Here is a 17,990-nt window from a genome sequence, read left to right on the forward strand (position 1 = left end):
TTCAATGAATAACTTACAATCATTAGAAAAGCATGCCTTATCTGAAAACTAACAATATGAGGCAGTACATTGTCAAATGATGGATGAAAACAACTATGACGACTCATGAAGTACTTTTCTATGAGCCAGGCATGGTGCTAAATGCTTTATATCCATCCTCTTGATGTTGGCCACCCTAGGAGGTAGGTGCTATTATCCCCATTTTACGGAAGGGAATGTTGAGTTTCAAACAGCTTCAATGGCAGACAAGCTCACACTTGTAAATGGCACAACCCGTAATTTGAATTTAATTTGAACTGACTCCAAAACCTAAGTTCTTACAAAGAAATTGTGGGAATTCAGAGAATGGGGAGGGCTTATTATAGGAGGGGGAACTGAGTTGGCCCTTAAAGGATAGGCTTCAGTAAATAGGTGAGGAGGAGGAAAAGGAGGAGGAAGAATGGCCTACTAGGTCAAGCATATAGTAAATGCATGGAGACTAGCAGAAGACTTGTGAAAATTCCATTAGCCGAGCTGTCCCGCGGAACAGATGCTGTTGGAAAATGAACACTGGGTCAAAGCCTGTGAACTGTAGGTTATTAGCCGCTACGGAAAACTGTGACGCCAATTTCAAGTTGTAGGCCTATAGGAGGTGGACAGCAGGCCTGACTTCAAGGGCAGTGACCAGGGGCGGCGCTACAGAAGCCGGAGTGGGGGGGCGGGGGGTGCAGCCGGGGAACTCTGCCCCGACATCCCCTTTTTCCTTCCCTGAGGGGCCCCGCTACTCTGCTTCTGCAGGGAGGTGGGGACGCGGCCAGGTACACAGTTGTGATCCTGGCCCGCGATCGGGCGCTCAGGCGGCCGCGGTGGGCGGGCCTACTTCTCCCGCCTCCGATGAGGTTGGCGTCTCATCCCCGGCTCTTATCCCCGACACGCGGAGGGTTCTGCTCCGCTGCGGGGCGGGGCTGGAAGGCGGGCTCATCGACGCGCTGGTGAGCTCATCCCAGGGAGGGGCGGGGCCACAAGTGGGCGGTTTTAGGGGCGTTCGGGGCCCCTGGCAAAGCGGTCCGCTTACCTTGCTCCTCAAGCCCAGCTCCGCGGGTTCCGCTCCGCGGCGGGGCGGAGCTGGAGGCGGGTCCAGGGGTGGGGCGTGGGGCGGGCCCAGGACGTCCAGGTGGTCTCCGCGGAAGGGCCTGTTTCTCCAGTTTCCTCGGGGCTCGGCGGTCGGCGGCCGGCGGGGAGGTAAGGGGCTCAGGGAGGCAACCGAGTTCCCGCCCGGAGCCAGGTTCTCCGCTGCTCCCGTGGGCCACCCCGTTTTCTTTCCCCCTCGAGCCGCGACTCGGAAGGTTGCGTTCCGCGGCGGGGGCGGGGCGGCAAGTGTGCTGCGGCAGGCTGGTTGGGTAGGGTTGGCGGCCCGCCCCGGGGCCTCTTCAAGACCTCTGGAAGGCAGAAAAGGCTCGACGGGGTCGTTGTCGTCTCACGTCCAGAGCCCAGTTCCCCGCGTCTCCCGTGTGGCAGCCCGGGACCCGCGGGCGTCGGGCGTGCGGCGGGCCTGGTCAAGGCGGGACCGCTTTAGCGCCAGCCCCCATCGCCGCCTCCGCGCCTTCCAGAAGAGTGAAACTCTGGTTGGCTTGCTTTCCAAGCATACTTTGCTTCTTCCATTTTAAAAAGTCTCGACCTCCCACCGCCAGGCTCCATCCCGAGAACAACGAGGCTGTGAGTGTTTGGGAACCAGGCCCGCTAGGCGGCCTCATTCCGGGCGTCCCACCTCTGCACAACCCGTCGGGCGCCGGGGCTCGGGCAGCACGCGGAGATGAGGAGCAGGAGCAATTCCGGAGTCCGCTTGGATGGATACGCGCGGCTGGTACAGCAAACCATCCTGTGCTACCAGGTAAGGAAGGACCACCCCAAGCTGCCCTCTTCGTGGCACTTACTCTCCTACCCAATCCCCTCCCGCGTCCTGAGACTTTGCAGTTAAGAGGTTTTTCTCTTCAAATCCAGAGCTTGCTGGCCAGTGATTACCCTCACCCCCATTCCACCCCATCCTCTTTCAGGGGACTGAAGTGCTGTGTGGCCACTCTTCACAGATTCTTTGACCCCTGTTTGGGATCGAAGACCGAGCCCCCCCCCCCCCCCCCCCCCCCGACCCCGTGCCCTGGACACAAAAATGCGTCTTTTTGCATTGACTGTCCATTTTGGGGGGTGAGAGAGGGGGTGTGTATAGGTTGGACAGAGCACACTGAATAAGGATGGGGAACTCGGACTGCCAGGGCAGTAGACAGGAGCGAAGAACCTCCTGAGGTTTGCATCCGGCCTCAAGAGAGTGGGGCGACTGCTGCTGCTCCTTGAGTCACTTTGTTAGAGACCCACCTGGGAGGACCTCAGGGGTTACTCTGGTTGATATTTTACAGGTGAGAAAACCACAGGCCAGAAAGGTTACCGTCTGAGCCAAACGCAGGTCTTCTGCTCCCAGCTTTAAGGGGACCTGTGAGGCTGCCCATGTGGTCTGATGTATGAATATGCCTGCTGTTCTGTATTACTGGGCTAAAGTGATATGTGGGCCCATCATGTTAAGACCACTGGACTATTTTTATTCCTAGTGAGGACAGCAGCTATGTCCCTTGCCCTCAATCAGCAGCAACTATTTATAGGACCTCCATGTCTGAGAAGGAAGTGGCATTCCATGAGTAGAGGCTCAGGCTACAAGTCGGAGCTGTAATCATTCCCAAGCCACTGACCATTTTCCCTTCTTAACCAATTTCTCAGTCTCATTTCTTCATTCAGGAAATATTTATTGTGTACCTATTATATGCAAGGCACTCTGTCAAGTGCTGGACTTACGAAAAGAATAAATCCTCGTAGTATGGTGCGATCTGTGCATAAGGTGTAGGTCCAGACTCCTTTGTCTGAGATCCTTGGGGCCAGATGTTTGCAAGTCAGAAATGTTTGGATTTTGGAAAGGTAATATACACATATAGTCTTTAATAACTGCAATGGGAAGCATCCCTTGGACCCATTTTTCTCACACCCGAATGTGAATAATCGCACTGAGTAGGAAAAGCAAAGACTTAAATAGTTTCACATCAGTTCAGGTCACCTTTTGCCACCAAGCTTGCTACAAACTTAGGAAAAGACTTTAAATTTTCAGAGCTTATTGGCTTTAGAAATTGCACACGGATTGCGGTCCTTATTTGGGGGAGGTTAGCCCAGTTTGGGGACCAGGGGTAGAGTCCTGGAAGAGATGATGTTCAAGTTGAGAATTGAACAAGGAACAGGCGGGCAAAGGGTGGTTACTCTTTGCCTTCCCGTTTGGAAAATATTATAATTACATCGGCAGATTGTTTTAAAATTCAAATTGAAACGTTTTTCCCTTCATTACTGTCATGGAAGGGGCTATAAGGAGAAGTGATGAAGCCTGGTTCGTGTGTCACACCCGTGTTTGTGTCCCCGGCTCTGCCTTGAATGATGTGTTAGCTTTTACTCAACATCTCTTAAGTCCACGCCCGCATCTGTAAAATGGGAACAGTAACACCTACCTTCATTGAGGTATTGTGAAGAAAATTCGGGTCTAGTATGTTGCCTGGCGCCCAGTAGGCCAACAGTAAATAGTGCTGTTGGTGGTATTATGACTTTGACATAGGCCACACATACCTGGGCCACACGTCGTCACCTCACCACCCTGGGCCATAATACTCCCTTTCTTGAAGGCCCTGATACAACCACTAATTGCTTTCTAGTCCGTGAACATGATTATGTGTCCCCATTGATGCAGTGAGATCCTTAAGCACAGAGGCCTCATCAGTTTTGTACGTTTTGAGTTAAGCAGTGTTCCAGGCTCGTGAAAGGAACCATTAAATCCTTGTTGATCAAATACTTCCTGCGGGCTCTGACCCAGCCATTGATCCAGGCTTGCCTTCTCTCGGGAGCAAAAGAACTGCCTCATTAGAGCAAACGTGCAGCGTTGGACTTTCCTCTCCAACGTTTTAATGATTAAAAGAAAGTTATCTTAGCCTTTAGTTGTATTTATTTGGGGGGTAGTTGGTGAAAAGCTCTCAGATTTGCCCTCTGTACTCTTGCGGCTGACCAGAATCCTCTGCGTACCATCCTGCTGGGAAATGCCAGGAGTCTGCATTCACAGAATCACGCCCCCCACCCCGCCCCCAACCCATCCAGCCCCAACAGCTGGGCTTCACAGTTGTAGACCCTTAACCCATTTAGAGTTTCATCCTCTTGCTGAGTGATCTTCGGTCACCTAAGCACTCTAAAAATGAATGGGCAATTTTATGCATATGTTGCCATACTAAAAAAATGAATGAGCTGGACTAACGGTTTCTAAATTGATGCTGTATCTCCCCATCTCCTGTAGATGTATGGAGATGTTATGAGGTGTTTTTCATTGAATTCTGTTTTCTGATTTGCTTTCTAAATTGATTTCACTCGTTAGGAATCATTCAGTGTTAAACATGTTAAACATTCTTTTGTTAGAGGCAATAGCGTGTCAACTAATTCCTTTTCCTGTATCTGTGAAAGAGAACAACTTTTTCCATTAGTCATTTGCCACATACATGTGCTACTAAATATTACTCAAATTTTTAAGGCAAAGAAGAGCTATGTTTATAAAAGGGTTCTTTTGCAGATAGGATTTCATATACACAGAGAGTATAAATATACACTCCAGGAAGTATCTTCAAGTAATCATTGACTTAAAAAAAAAAGAAATTCTCAGATTTATTTTGGTCCAGATAAACATTAAATGTACATTTCTTGAATATAAGTTCTGTTTGAAGGGTCATAAAAGTGTTAAGCACAAAGTAGTGATAAGAGAATATGGATTAGAAAGAAAAAGTGATCGAGGCAGTGACCGTAACTGCAGATTATTATAAAAAGCATATAATTAAGAAATAAGAACAGTAACTGAGTATTATTTATTTAGGGGCAATGGAATTTAAAACGAAAAGAATGGGATAACCAAAACATGGAGCAGGGAACAAATAGTAATAATAATAGTAAAGTCCAGTTTGGGGGAGGTTTAAAAAAGATAGAATTAAATACTGTGAGATAACATAGCAGAGCAATGGGAAGTAGGTTAAAGCATTCTTAGGCCTTTATCACATTAAGGAGAGAGGTATTATATATTTATTTACTTTTTAACTTCTTTTAATGTTTGTTTATTTTTGAGAGAGAGACAGAGCCTGAGTGGGGGAGGGGCAGAGAGAGAGAGGGAGACACAGAATACCAAGCAGGCTCCAGGCTCTGAGCTGTCAGCACAGAGCCTGATGCGGGGCTTGAACTCATGGACTGCGAGATCATGACCTGAGCCGAAGTCGGGTGCTCAACCGACTGAGCCACCCAGGTGCCCCAGAATTTGACTTTTATTCTAAGAAGTGAAGCCATGAGCAGGTTTTGAGCAGATGAGTGACATCTGAATAATGTTTGAAAAGAATCCCGCTATCACCTGCATAGAATATTGTCTGTAAGAGGTCACAAAGCAGAGCAGAGTGACCAATTGAGAAGCTGCTGCAGTTGGACCACAGTGGCCTGGACAAGGGTGGTTGCAGTGGAGACCACTGGGAGTGGTGGCGTTTGGGGGAAATTTTGTAGAGGCAACAGGATTTACTGGTGGATTGGGTGTGAGGTGTGTAGAAGAAAGAAGTCAAGAATGACTCCAAGGTTAATGGCTTGAGCAACTGGTAGGATGGAATTGCCATTTACTGAGTTGGGAAAGATTGTGGAAGAACAAACTTCGGGAGGAAGATAAGGAGTTTTTATTAAGTTTGAGGTGCCCATTAGGCATCCAAGTAGACGTAGCAAGTAGGCAATTGAATATATGAATCTAGAAGTAAGGGAGAGGTCTGGGCTGGAGATAAAAATCTGGGAGTTATATTGGTTTATATGTGGTGTTTAAAAGGTCCATGAGGCTGGATGAGATTACAGGAGTGAGTGTAGACAGAGAAGAGATGATGTTCAAAGAGGAGCTTTACAGAGGTGGAAAGATCCAGAAGATGACCAGCTGCCAAGGAAGACTGAGAAGAGGCAGAGTGAAAATCACTGGAGCAAAGGCCTTGAACGAGTGAGAGGGGTGGAGTGTAGCACACACGTGGTAGGTGACCTTAAAGAGGAGCACAGATTGTTTATTCATCAAAACAAGAAGGAAGGCAGGGTGCATGGGCGCCATGTTCTCTTTTATTGTTTCTACTTTCTCATTGAAACATAAGGCATGGTCATCAGCCAGGGGTACAGATGGGGAGGAGTTATTGGAGGATCGAAGAGAGAGGAGCAGGTATAAAATAGTCCTTCCTTCTCAAGGAAATCAGGGATTTTTAATAGGATTGTTGGACAGCACTGGAGGGTCATTAATTTCCAGTGGAAATTATGGCTGTGTTTTTCTCCAGCCACATTCAGCTGCTCAGGTGCACCCCCAGAGTAGGCAAAGAGTCAGATTTAACAAGAGGTGGGGCTTTGCCCAGTGAATACAATGGAGTGAGAGGGGTGGGTGCAAAGGATTAACGGAGAACTCCTATCTTAAACTGTTTCAGATAAAAGATAAAGAGGGATAATTCTTAACTCCTCCTTTGTGGCCAATATCCCAAGATACCATAGGCAAACAAGACATAATGAGAAATAATATTTAGGGAGGAAATTCACTTATAAATATTGATGTGAAATACAAAGTGAAATACTCAATAAAATAAATCCAGCAGTGTATTAAAAAATGTATCACAGGGGCTCCTGGGTGGCTCAGTTGGTTAAGAGTCTGACTTCAGCTCAGGTCTTCATCTCATGGTTCGTGAGTTCCAGCTCCATGTCAGGCTCTCTCCTGGGGCTTTCTGCTGTCAACGCATAATCTGCTTCAGATCCTCTGTCCCCCTCCTCTCTTTGCCCCTCCCCTGCTTGTGCTTGTTCTCTCAAAAAAAATAAACATTTAAAAAACCCCAATAATTTGTTTAAAAAAATGCATCACAATCAAGTTGAGTTTACCCAGGAATACTAAGAAATTTACTATAAGAAAATCTAATGCATTTTGCCACATTATCAAATTAAAGGAGAAAATAGTGTGATCATCTCAGTAAGTGTAGAAAAACCTTTGATAAAATTCAGCATCTGAAATGATTTATTACAAACACCTCTTAGCAAACTAGGCATTCCAGGGAATTGTATTATCCTGATAAAGGAAAATTGTTTAAAAAAATCTGCAAACATGACTAATGTATTGGCAAAAGATTAGAAACAATATCTTTAAAATCAAGGACATCAAGGATCGCCACTATCGTTCCTTCTATTCAGCACTGTAATTGTGACCCACATAACAGAGATGAAAAACAAATGAGCAGGATAGAGATGATACTTGCAGATATAAATGCCATAGGAAACCCAAAACTACTGTAACTAGAATTCTCGATTTTTAGAGTAAGTTTTGGGGTGATTAATAAATAATGAATACAGAAGCTTAATCCTAAAAGAGTCTTTAGGGAGCCAGCCACTTATAGTTGATTGATTTACGTTTCAATTTTTACTTGAGACCTTGTTTCAATTTGATTAGATAGCAGTTGACATTATTGTTTGGCTTCTGTGTTTGTAAATATTCTCCTTTCATTACTTCTCCTAACACCAAAGAGAAGTTCCAAAATAACCAAAAAATATTTTAAGTCCAAGTGTCCTATTTCATAGTTTCCCTTTAATTAAGTTGATTCTCTTTCTCATTTATAGTAATTTTATATATTTTATTTCCGTGATTGTATTCTAATAATATAAATAGGCAGTTCACAGAAGAGGAAACTAATAAATATGTGAAATGATGACTCAACCTCGCTAGTATCTTGAACTCTAACAGATCAAGACAATACACACTGACAGATTGGCAGCAGTTTGGAAGCATAATTCTAAGTGTTGACAAGGTTATAGAGAAGGGGCAATTGTCATACGCTACTCATGGAAGAGGCACTAGTTAAGATAGACCGAACAAAGCCCAAAATTTCATTGAATAAACACAGAAGTTTATTTCTCACTCATGTAACAGCCAGTGTGGGTCCAGGTCAGTAGCGGTGTCATCTAGAGACCTGGGCTACCAGTGGCTCTGCCAGCTTCAGTGTGCAGCTCCGAAGGTCACCCTGAATGTCGACCTCCAGCTGGTGGATCAGGAAAGAGTTCGGAAGATTGTTCATGGGAGAGTTTTACGGTCAAGGCATGGAAGTTGCGTACTTCACTTTCACTCAGGTTCCTTTGGCTAGAACCCAAACACATGGTCGCATCTAACTACAGGGGAGGATGGGAAATGCAGTATAGCTGAAGGCCTAAGAAGAAGAGGAAATCCAATTAGTGATTAGCTAGTAGTCTGTGCCTTAAAATGTAAGTTACAGACTGTTAAGTGGTACAGCCACCTTGGAAAACGGTTTGGAGATATTGGTGAAATTGAAGCGATGCATATCACGTGACCCAGGAGGTCCATATGTAGTTATGCATACCAATGATGTGCTCTTACCTGTTACCCAAGGAGACATGTACAAGGACATTTGTTGAGGCATCGTAAGAGGGAAAAATTAGAAACAATCTAAGTGTTCATCACTTTGGGAAAGGACGAATAGAGATATCTAGCCACACAATAGCCATACACCATATAGCACTTAAAATGAGTGACCTAGACTTACATGTATCAAATTGGATAGCACTCAGAAATTTAAAGTTGAGTGAAAACAAGTTATAGAAGAATAAGTATAGTCTGCTATTGCGTATGTAGAACTTTAAAAGCATCCCCAATAATATTCTTCCTTGCTTAGGGACACGTACTTACAAGAATTTCTAAAACATGAATAGGAAAAATCCACTCCTGCTTTGAAGTAGTATAGTGGTTCTCAGGAGTGTGGTCCCCAGATCCCTTAGGATCCCCGAGCCCTTTTAGGGCCGATAGATGGCTGTCTGCTCTGTGTGTTGATTGGAGAAAGTACTGAACGGATGACATCTTTTCCTTCACATAATTCAGTGCCCTGCCTTTTGCCATCTCCTACTTCAGCTCTTTTGGGTGCCAGGAGGAGGGCTTTTGCTGTGCTCTTTTCAGGACAGCTTTTAAATATTTTAGTGCCAGATGAAAACATTTGAGTAATTGAATGAAAAAAGCCCTTGAATCTTCCACTTAACAAATAGAGGACTGTAATAACCCATACACGGGAGAGATTTAGAACTGTTTCCAGTTTTGCAGGAATCCAAAAGATCATCTAGTTAGATCAACTGGTTTCCTTTTATAGCTAAAAACTTCAGCCAGGAGAGTTGAGGGGACCTTTTTCAAGGCCATCCTTCTGGTGAGCCGACAGCCCTGCGATGAGAGGAATGGAGAGAAATACTTTAGATACACCAGATTGCTGTGAACACCAATTAAAAGTTGCATTCTCCTTATTTTTACCTGTTAAAATAGTGAAACTTTCATAGGCCCTTTATTTTTGCCTGTTAAAATAGTGAAACTTTCATAGGCCCTTTCTTTATACTCTGAGGCAGACGTGATATTTATTTCACTCTATTAGTGAAAGTCACAGAGCGAAATAAATATCACGTCTGCCTCACACTGGGTGGACAGAACGTAATTAATGTTTGTAACATACATGTAGAGTAGTGGTTCTTAATCAAATGAGTTACAGAGCCATTTGGGAGCTTGGTGAGAGCTGAATGTTTTATTGTCTCCTGAGAAAAATGCTCATGAAGAATTTCCAGGAGTCTCATGGACCTCCACCTCCCTGCCCCCCAAAGCCCATCAGTCAACTCCTAGTAGATCCTCTAGTGAGTCCAGATTCGCAGTGACGTGTGGTACTTGGTGCTCTGAACCTGAGCCTAATGAAATCAAAGTCAGTCTTAGAGCTGCAAATAAATAGCGATGCCCACAACTCTTCTGTGGGGGGGAAGCATTACTAGTGTGGTACCCAGCAATCCCTGAAACCTCGGACTTCAGGTGTCGGCCAAGAGGATCCCAGCAACCCCACCGCGTTTGTACTCCATCACTTCTCACAGCTGGCTACGGACTGACATCTCAGTCATCCCCCACTTTACTACAGGGATCGGCGAGAGAGGCAAAGAAATAAAATAGCCTAAGACGGTGGTAAAATCCTTTGTCCATTTGATGGTAGCCAAGGGGCCCAGCCAGTTTCCGTACGTTTCGAAAGTTTTGAGATGGGCAGTGGGATCTGGATTGAAGCTGGAAGAAAACTGGATTGAAGTGGGCGCTTGCAGTACTTGGCTCCTGACCTAGTTTATTTCCCTGGAAGCCATCCTTCAGTCATAGGAGATGGTGCAAGTGCCTAGGCCCGGGGCACCTTGGAGGTGTGTATTATTTGTGAACCCAGAGGGGAAAGTCTGCTAAGCAGCAGTTTAGAAAAAGACATCAGTTGAAAGGAAAAGTTGCCCACCTGTGATCTCCTTAGGTAAAAGCATGAGGCCTGCTGCATATTAGAGTTTCCGTTTTCAGCATTATTCTCTGAATGCCCAAGGTTTACATATCAAATGATACAAAACCTATTTTTTAAACTGATAAAGTGTTACACAGCCCGTGGCCTCAATTAGAGATGTAATCTTTTTATTTTTTAACACTCTATTTTTTAATTTAAGTTCCACTCCCAGTGTGGGGCTTGAACTCATGACCCCGAAATTAAGAGTCACACACTCTACTTGACTGAGCCAGCTAGGAGCCCCAGATGTAATCATTTTAAGACAAAGGCTTTTGGAATTCCCACCCTAAAAAACATCTCAAGTCCAAGGCATTGATTGCCCTTTCCTGTCCCCTTTAATATTTTAAATGGTAGTTGCTAGAATAAAATTTCAGCATGACAAATGAATTTAACCAGTTTTTGGAGTTTTTAATATCAGAATTTTTCGCTTTCTGTTTTTTGCTTCCCAACATGGGGTTGGAGTTGGGGGATGATAGTGAATAATCATGTATTTTCAATATTTGTCCTAGTTTCTTCTAGGTATTTCATTTGACTAATCGAATTGTACTTTTCTTCCTTGGAACTGAGCAAGGCAGTGACATGGTCTTAGCCATTCTTAATCTAAAGGAAAAAGGACTGAGGGCAGAGATTAGCTGGAAGCCTCTGACCTCTGTGTCACAGAGTATAGGAAAAGGGAGCCAGCCGGGAGGCTTCACAGAGGAGCAAGTGTGTGGGGAGGCATTTGGCGTGAGGACATTCCGGGCCCACGGGCTCGGAAGTGTGTGGAAGTGTGCGAGTGCGGGCAGGAAACGAATTCCAGCTTGGGGGCAGGGGCGAAGGAAGGAGTGTCAGGTGATTGGGCCAGATGTGGGAGGAGGAGGCTGCACCTGATGAGCCTACTTTGTAGGATTGGAGCATTCTGAGCAGGGCAGTTATTGAGATTCTAGTTCTTTCTGCGACCTTCCTTTGTGGAGGATAGATTGGAAGGGACCAGTACTAGAGGCAGGAACATCAGTAAGGAGCTATTCCAATCTTCTCGTGGGACAGCGGTAGGGGAGGAGGGAATTTATACTCTGCCAATTTTGGTGCATAGACCACATCCATCTCCGTGCCCTCCAGCTAGAAATTGAATTGGACAATGTGAAGTACTGTGGGGCTACCGTCAGGCGTCTGTATTTTGCTTTAATATTGCCGCAACCTTGGATGTCTTTAACAGCATCAAATAAATTATGGTATCTACTTCACTTTGGCCATTTAAACATTCATGATTGCATTTGTCAGGATTCTATCAGGTGTAAATGACTGAAACCCGCCTCAAACAGCCTTTAAGCACAAAAGAGGATCTCTTGCTCAAATAACTGAAAAGTCCGAGGGATTGTTCTGGATTCAGGCACGGCTGGAATCGGGACCTCAAATGATCAAGTATGTCTCAGCATTGCTTGGCCGCCTTTGACTTGGAGTGGACTTTATTCTCTGGCGGGCTCATCCCACATGGTCGCAGCGGTGCCCGCTTGGCAGCTCCAGGTTGTATCCTTTTAGAGTGGTGGCCTCTGCAAAAAGAAAGCTTTTTTATAGTGGCTCCAGCACAAGTCCTGACGAGAATGGCTCTCAGCTGATCCAGCTTGGGTTGTGTGCTCCTCCGTGAACTGTGCCTAGATTGGCCAGGCCTGGGATCCCATGTCCTTCCCTGAAGCTGGGGCTGGGGCCAGGGGGCAGGCAGTGATGGGTCAGCCCCACCAGAATCACACTGAATCAGAGTAGGGGAAATAATAGGCCTTTACCAGAAAAAGCAGAACGGGTGCTAGAGAGGCAGAGACAACAGTGTTTCCATTAGGGTAGGGATCAAGCGAAGGGCCCAGGGAGACCCATGCTCTCCAATCTGCTTTGAATCCTCTTTTTTATAGAGAGAGAAATCGAGGCCCGGAGAAGTTAAGTAATTTGCCCAAGATCACATAGCAGGTAAGTGTCAGGACAGAAATTTGAACCCAGCTGTATCTTATGTAGAGTAGGGCCCATGCCCTTAACCACTACGTTATACACTACACCTCCTGGGGGGGGGGGGGGGGAGGGCGTGTGTGTGTGTGGGCGGTGGGGGTGGGGGTTGGCGCTCAGGCTCCTTCTGCCCAAATAATGCCAGACTGAGACCGCATTACCTACAATCCTGTCCATTCTCTTTGGAAAATTCTAAATGTTAGGAAGTTCTTGTATTGAGTTGAAATCTGACTTGAGTTTTAGTAACTGAGAAAATTGAATCCCTCTTTCACAAGACAGCCTCTCAGCTCTTTGAAGATGCTAACTTGCTCTCCATTAAGCCTTCTCTAAATACCCACAATCTTCCCCTGTTCCCATGAGATTTGGCTTTCAGCCTATTCATAGCCCTAATCACCCTCTGGGGACATTCTAGGCGGTGAACGTCCCCTGTAAAATACGGTGTTTGGGGGCGTCTGGGTAGTTCAGTTGGTTGAACGTCTGACATCAGCTCAGGTCATGATCTCAGAGTTAATGAGTTTGAGCCCCGCATCGGGCTTACTTCTGTCAGCACAGAGCCTGCTTCAGATCGTCTGTCCACCTCTCCTTCTGTCCCTCCCCCACTCTCACTCTCAGAAATAAATTAAAAACATTAAAAAATTTTTAAATGAATAAAACATGGTGTTTGGCAGTGACTAAATATGCTAGATGTGCTCCGTGAGGCTGGCAGTTTAGTGAGACTCTCATTTCTCTCATCTGAAAACTTTGCTTCCATTAACACAGCATTGGCTTTTTTGGTATCCACTCATATGCTGTTGGTAGGTTACTGTTAAAACTTGTAGTCATTGTTGTATGGTTGAAATTTCTTGCACCTAAGTGTTGGGACCGGATAATGTCAGTGTCACAGGGTAGCTGCTGGAGTTGGGAAGGAGGGGGTGATTTGGAAAAGAGAGAAGAGGTTCTGTTAAAGATGTGTTGGGGCCCCTGGGGCAGGAATGTATGTGTAAAGGGAACTGAGTCGACTCGAATGTGTGGGAGTGTTGGCTAATAAAATTAGTTCAGCAAACATTTATTAAGCATATGAGCCCAATAAATAAATTCTTGTTGAATTCTTTCTAGTTTGTTTCGACCAGTTGCCCAAGTCCATAAGCATTCTCCTGGTCCAGTACTGGCTCAGCATCTACTTTGCAGCCCTTACCTGTCTCTCCTGTCCCCTCTACACATCCTCTAAGGGCAGTAACTATCACCGTTTCAACATCTCTGTTCTCTTCTGTTGTTAAAATCTCCATTTCCTGCTTGCTCTGAGAATCATCTTTGTATTGCCACCAGCCAAGATTGTGTAAGTGTTCTTTCTTGAGCTTGTATGAAGGCTTTAGCTTTCAATTTTTTCATTTTTCAAGTAGATACTTACAATGTTGAATATGTGTTTTTTCAACTACATGCACACCACTCTTAGGAAGTCATGTCTACTGTTTTCTTTGGTCATCCTCTACCCCTGTACCCCTACACTTGCCGAAACCAAAATGTTCATCCACTAATGAGTGGGAACATAAAATTTACTATGTCTGTACAGCGGAATGTTATTTGCAATAAGAAGGCATGGAGTACTGACACCTCTATAACATTGAAAGACCTGGAACACATTATGCTGATTAAAAGAAGCCGGGCATGAGAGATCACATATGGTATGAGGCCGTTTATACAAAATGTCCAGGCAAATCTATAGGAACAGAAAGTAGGTTAGTGGTTGCCAAGGCCTGGGAGTTTGAAGGTCAGGGGCAGATGGGAAATGACTTTTAATGGGTATGGGGTTTCATTTTGGAGTGATGAAAATATTCTAAAATTAACTGCGATGTTTCTGTAAGTCTGTAACTATAGCAAAAACCATTGAATTGTACCCTTTAAATGGGTAAAGTATATGGTATATGAATTATGTCACAATAAAACATTTTTGTAAAAAGTGCTAGAAATCACAATAAATTTCCTTTTCCATATATTTAGTGTACAGTTCTGTGCATTTTAAAACATGTGTAGAGTCATGTAACCGTAACCATAATCAAGATACAAAGCAGTTCCTTCAACCCCAAAAGATCTCCCTCCTGCTATCCCTTTGTCACACCCTCTCCCCACCCCTAACCCCTGGAAACCACCGATCACTTCTCTATCGCTATAGTTTTGTCTTTTCAAGAATGTCATATAAGTGGAATCATGTGGTATGTAACCTTTGCGAGCGGCTTCTTTCACTTAACATAAGGCCTGTGAAATTCATCCAAGTTGCTGTATATCAATAGTTTGTTCTTTTCATTCCTAGGTAGTATTCATTATAGGGATATATCCCAGTGTGTTTATCCATTCACCTATTGAAGGACATTTGAGTTTCCAGTTTTTGGTAGTTAAGAATTGAGCTGCCTTACACATGCTTGTAGAGGTCTCTGTTTCTCTAGGGTAAATATTCAGGAACAGGATTGCTGGGTTGTAGGGTAAGTGCTCAAGTTTATTGGAAATTGTCAAACTGGGGGCACCTGGGTGGCTCAGTCAGTTAAGCATCTGACTCTTGGTTTCTGTTCAGGTCATGATCCCACGGTTTGTGAGATCGAGCCCCACGTTGAGCTCTGTGCTGGCAGTGTGGAGCCTGCTTGAGATTCTCTCCTCTCTCTCTGCCTCTCCCCTGCATGCTCTCTTTTTCTCTCTCTCTCAAAATAAATAAGCTTAAAAAAAAAAAAATTGCCAAACCGTTCTCTAGAGCGGCAGTACCACTTTGCATTCCCACCAGCAACATAAGAGGATTCCAGTGACTCTACGTCTCTGTCAACACTTAGTAATGGCAGTATTTTTAATTGTAGCCATCTTAATAGGTATGTAGTGATAGCTCATAGTAGTTTTAATTTGTATTTAATAGCTAATGATGTTGAGCTTTTTATGTGCTTATTTGTCATCTGTCAAGTCCTCTTAAGTGAAGTATCCAAGTTTTTTTGTTTGTTTTTACCAATTTTTAAATTAGGCTGTTTGTTTTCTTACTGTTGAGTTTTGAGAGTTCTTCATATATTCTGAATACAATTCTCTTGTTGAGTATGTGACTTGCAAATAGTTTCTCCTAGTCTGTAGCTTGTTTTTGTTTGTTTTTACCTCTTAACAGTGTCCTTCGCAGAGCAAAAGTCTTTAATTTTACTCAAGTCCAATTTATCGGTTTTTCTTCTATGGATCTTCCTTTTAGTACTATCATGGCTAATTCCGCCCAGCTGTAGGTCATGAAGGTTTTTCTTCTGTGTTTGCTTATAAAAGTTTTAGAGGCTTCCATTTAACATTGAGATCTGTGATTTTGAGTTAATTTTTGTAATGTTTTATTTATTTATTTTGAGAGAGAGAGAGTGAGCAGGGGAGAGGCAGAGAGAGAGGATGGGGGAGAGAATCCCTAGCGGGCTCCACGCTCAGCACAGAGCCTAACACGGTGCTTGATCTCATGACTGTGAGATCATGACCTGAGCTGAAATCAAGAGTTAGACTCTTAACTGACTGAACCACACAGGCGTCCCTGAGTTAACTCTTGTAGGAGATGCAGGATTGAGATTGAGATTCATTTTCTTGCATATGGATGCCCGGTATTTGCTTTGCTCTAGAACCATGTTAACGACAATTTTGACATCTAAGTTTATTGTTTTTGTTTACTCACATTTTTAAAAATAGCACGTTTTTATTATTCTCATTCTTTCCTTGAGTGGTTTCAATATTTCTTTGAGTATTTTTTTTAATTCAAGTGTAGTTGACCTATATAGTATTATGTTAGTTTCAGGTATACAGTACAGTGATTTGACAATTACATACATTATGAAATGCTCACCACAGTAAGTATAGTTACCATCTGCTGTCATACAAAGTTATTTACAATGTTATTGACTGTATTTCCTATGCTGTACTTTTCATCCCTGTGACTTATTTATTTTATAACCGGAAGTTTGTCCTTCTTAATCGTCTTCACTTCTTTCACTCATCCTCTCACCACCTCCCGCCCCTTGGCAACCACCAGTTTGTTCTTTGTACTTATGAATCTGTTTCTGTTTGTTTTTGTTTTTTAGATTCCACATATAAGTGAAATCATACGGTACTTGTCTTTCTCTTAGCATAACCCTCTAGGTCCATCCATGTCACAAATGGCACAGTCTTACTCTTTTTTATGGCCAAGGAATATTTCATTGTATGTATAAACCACATCTTCTTTTTCTGTTCATTTGTCAGTGGAAACTTGGATTGCCTCCTTATCTTGGCTATTGTAAATAATGATGCAGTAAACATAGGAGTGCATATATCTTTTTTAATAAGTGTTTTCATTTTCTTTGGGTAGTGAAATTACTGGATTGTATGGTATTTCTATTTTTTATCTTTTTGAGGAACCTCAGTACTATTTTCCATAGTGGCTGCACTAGTTTGCATTCCTACCAACAGTGCACAAGTGTTCCCTTTTCTCCACATCCTTGCTAATGCCACCCATTTCTTGTCATTTTCATTCTAATCATTCTGACAGGTTTAAGGTGATCTCATTATGGTTTTGATTTGCGTTTCCCTGGTGATTACTGGTGTTGAGCATCTTTTCATGTGTCCGTTGGCCATTTGTATGTCTCCTTTGGAAAAATGTCTATTCAGATCTTCTGCCCATTTTTAAATCAGATTATTTGCTTTTTTGTTGTTGTTGTTATTGAGTTGTATAGGTTCTTGTTATACTTTGGGTATAAACCCTCTATCAGATATATTATTTGCAAATACCTTCTCCCATTCAGTAGGTTGCCTTTTTGTTTTGTTGATGATTTCCTTCACTGTGCAAAAGCTTTTTACTTTGGTGTAGTCCCATTAGTTAATTTTTGCTTTTGTTTCCCTTGCCTGAGGAGACCTATCCATAAATATGTTGCTAAGTCCAGTGTCCATGTAATTACTGCTCATGTTTTCTTTTAGGAGTTTTATGATTTCAGGTCTTAGGTTTAAGTCTTTAACCCATTTCAAGCTAGTTTTTGTGTATGGTCTAAAAAAGGGGCCCATTTCCATTCTTTTGCATATAGCTATCCAGTTTTCCCAGAACCATTTATTGAAGAGACTGTCTTTTGTCCATTGTATAGTCTGACCTCCTTTGTTGTAGGTTAATTGATTATATAATCATGGGTTTATTTCTGGGCTGGCTGTTTTGTTCTGTTGATCTATGTGTCTGTCTTTGTGCCAGTACCATAATGTTTTCATTACCATAGCTTTGTAGTATATGTTGAAAGCTGGGGTTGTGATACCTCCAGCTTTGTTCTTCTTTCTCAAGATTGCTTTGGCTATTTGGGGTCTTTTGTGGTTTTATACAAATTTTAGGATTTTTTTGTTCTAGTTTTGTGAAAAATGCTATTGGTATTTTGATAGGGATTGCATTGAACCTGTAGATTGCTTTGGGTAGAATGGACATTTTAACAATTAATTAACTTAACAATTCTTCCATTCCATGAGTATGGTGAGGTTTGTGTGATTGAGTTTTAGAAAGTTGTGTGCCTCTAGGAATTTATTCATTTATTCTGAGTTATCCAATTTGTTGGCACATAATGGTTCATAGTATTCTTTTATTACCCTTTGTATTTCTGTGTTCCAACACCATTTATTAAAATAATAACTGTC

General features: G+C 43.4%; 1 protein-coding gene across 8 annotated transcripts in view; it reads left to right on the top strand.

Moving 5' to 3' along the window:
• The first annotated feature begins 1,107 nt into the window (after positions 1-1,107).
• Positions 1,108-17,990, top strand: part of PHKA2 (phosphorylase kinase regulatory subunit alpha 2) — a 70,823-nt gene continuing 53,940 nt past the window's right edge. For 5 of the 8 annotated variants that reach the window (XM_053891784.1, XM_053891786.1, XM_053891785.1 and 2 more), the window contains exons 1-2: positions 1,111-1,221; positions 1,671-1,870. In XM_053891784.1, the coding sequence (XP_053747759.1) occupies positions 1,793-1,870 (78 nt within the window). In that variant the 5' untranslated portion in view covers positions 1,111-1,221; positions 1,671-1,792. Of the gene's footprint in view, positions 1,222-1,670; positions 1,871-17,990 lie in introns of all 8 variants that reach the window. The other 3 variants (XM_053891790.1, XM_053891792.1, XM_053891791.1) reach the window with 2 other exon arrangements.

This window comes from Panthera pardus, unplaced genomic scaffold (genome assembly GCF_024362965.1).
Source record: "Panthera pardus isolate Hobbes unplaced genomic scaffold, ASM2436296v1 HiC_scaffold_27, whole genome shotgun sequence".
Classification (NCBI taxonomy): domain Eukaryota; kingdom Metazoa; phylum Chordata; class Mammalia; order Carnivora; family Felidae; genus Panthera; species Panthera pardus.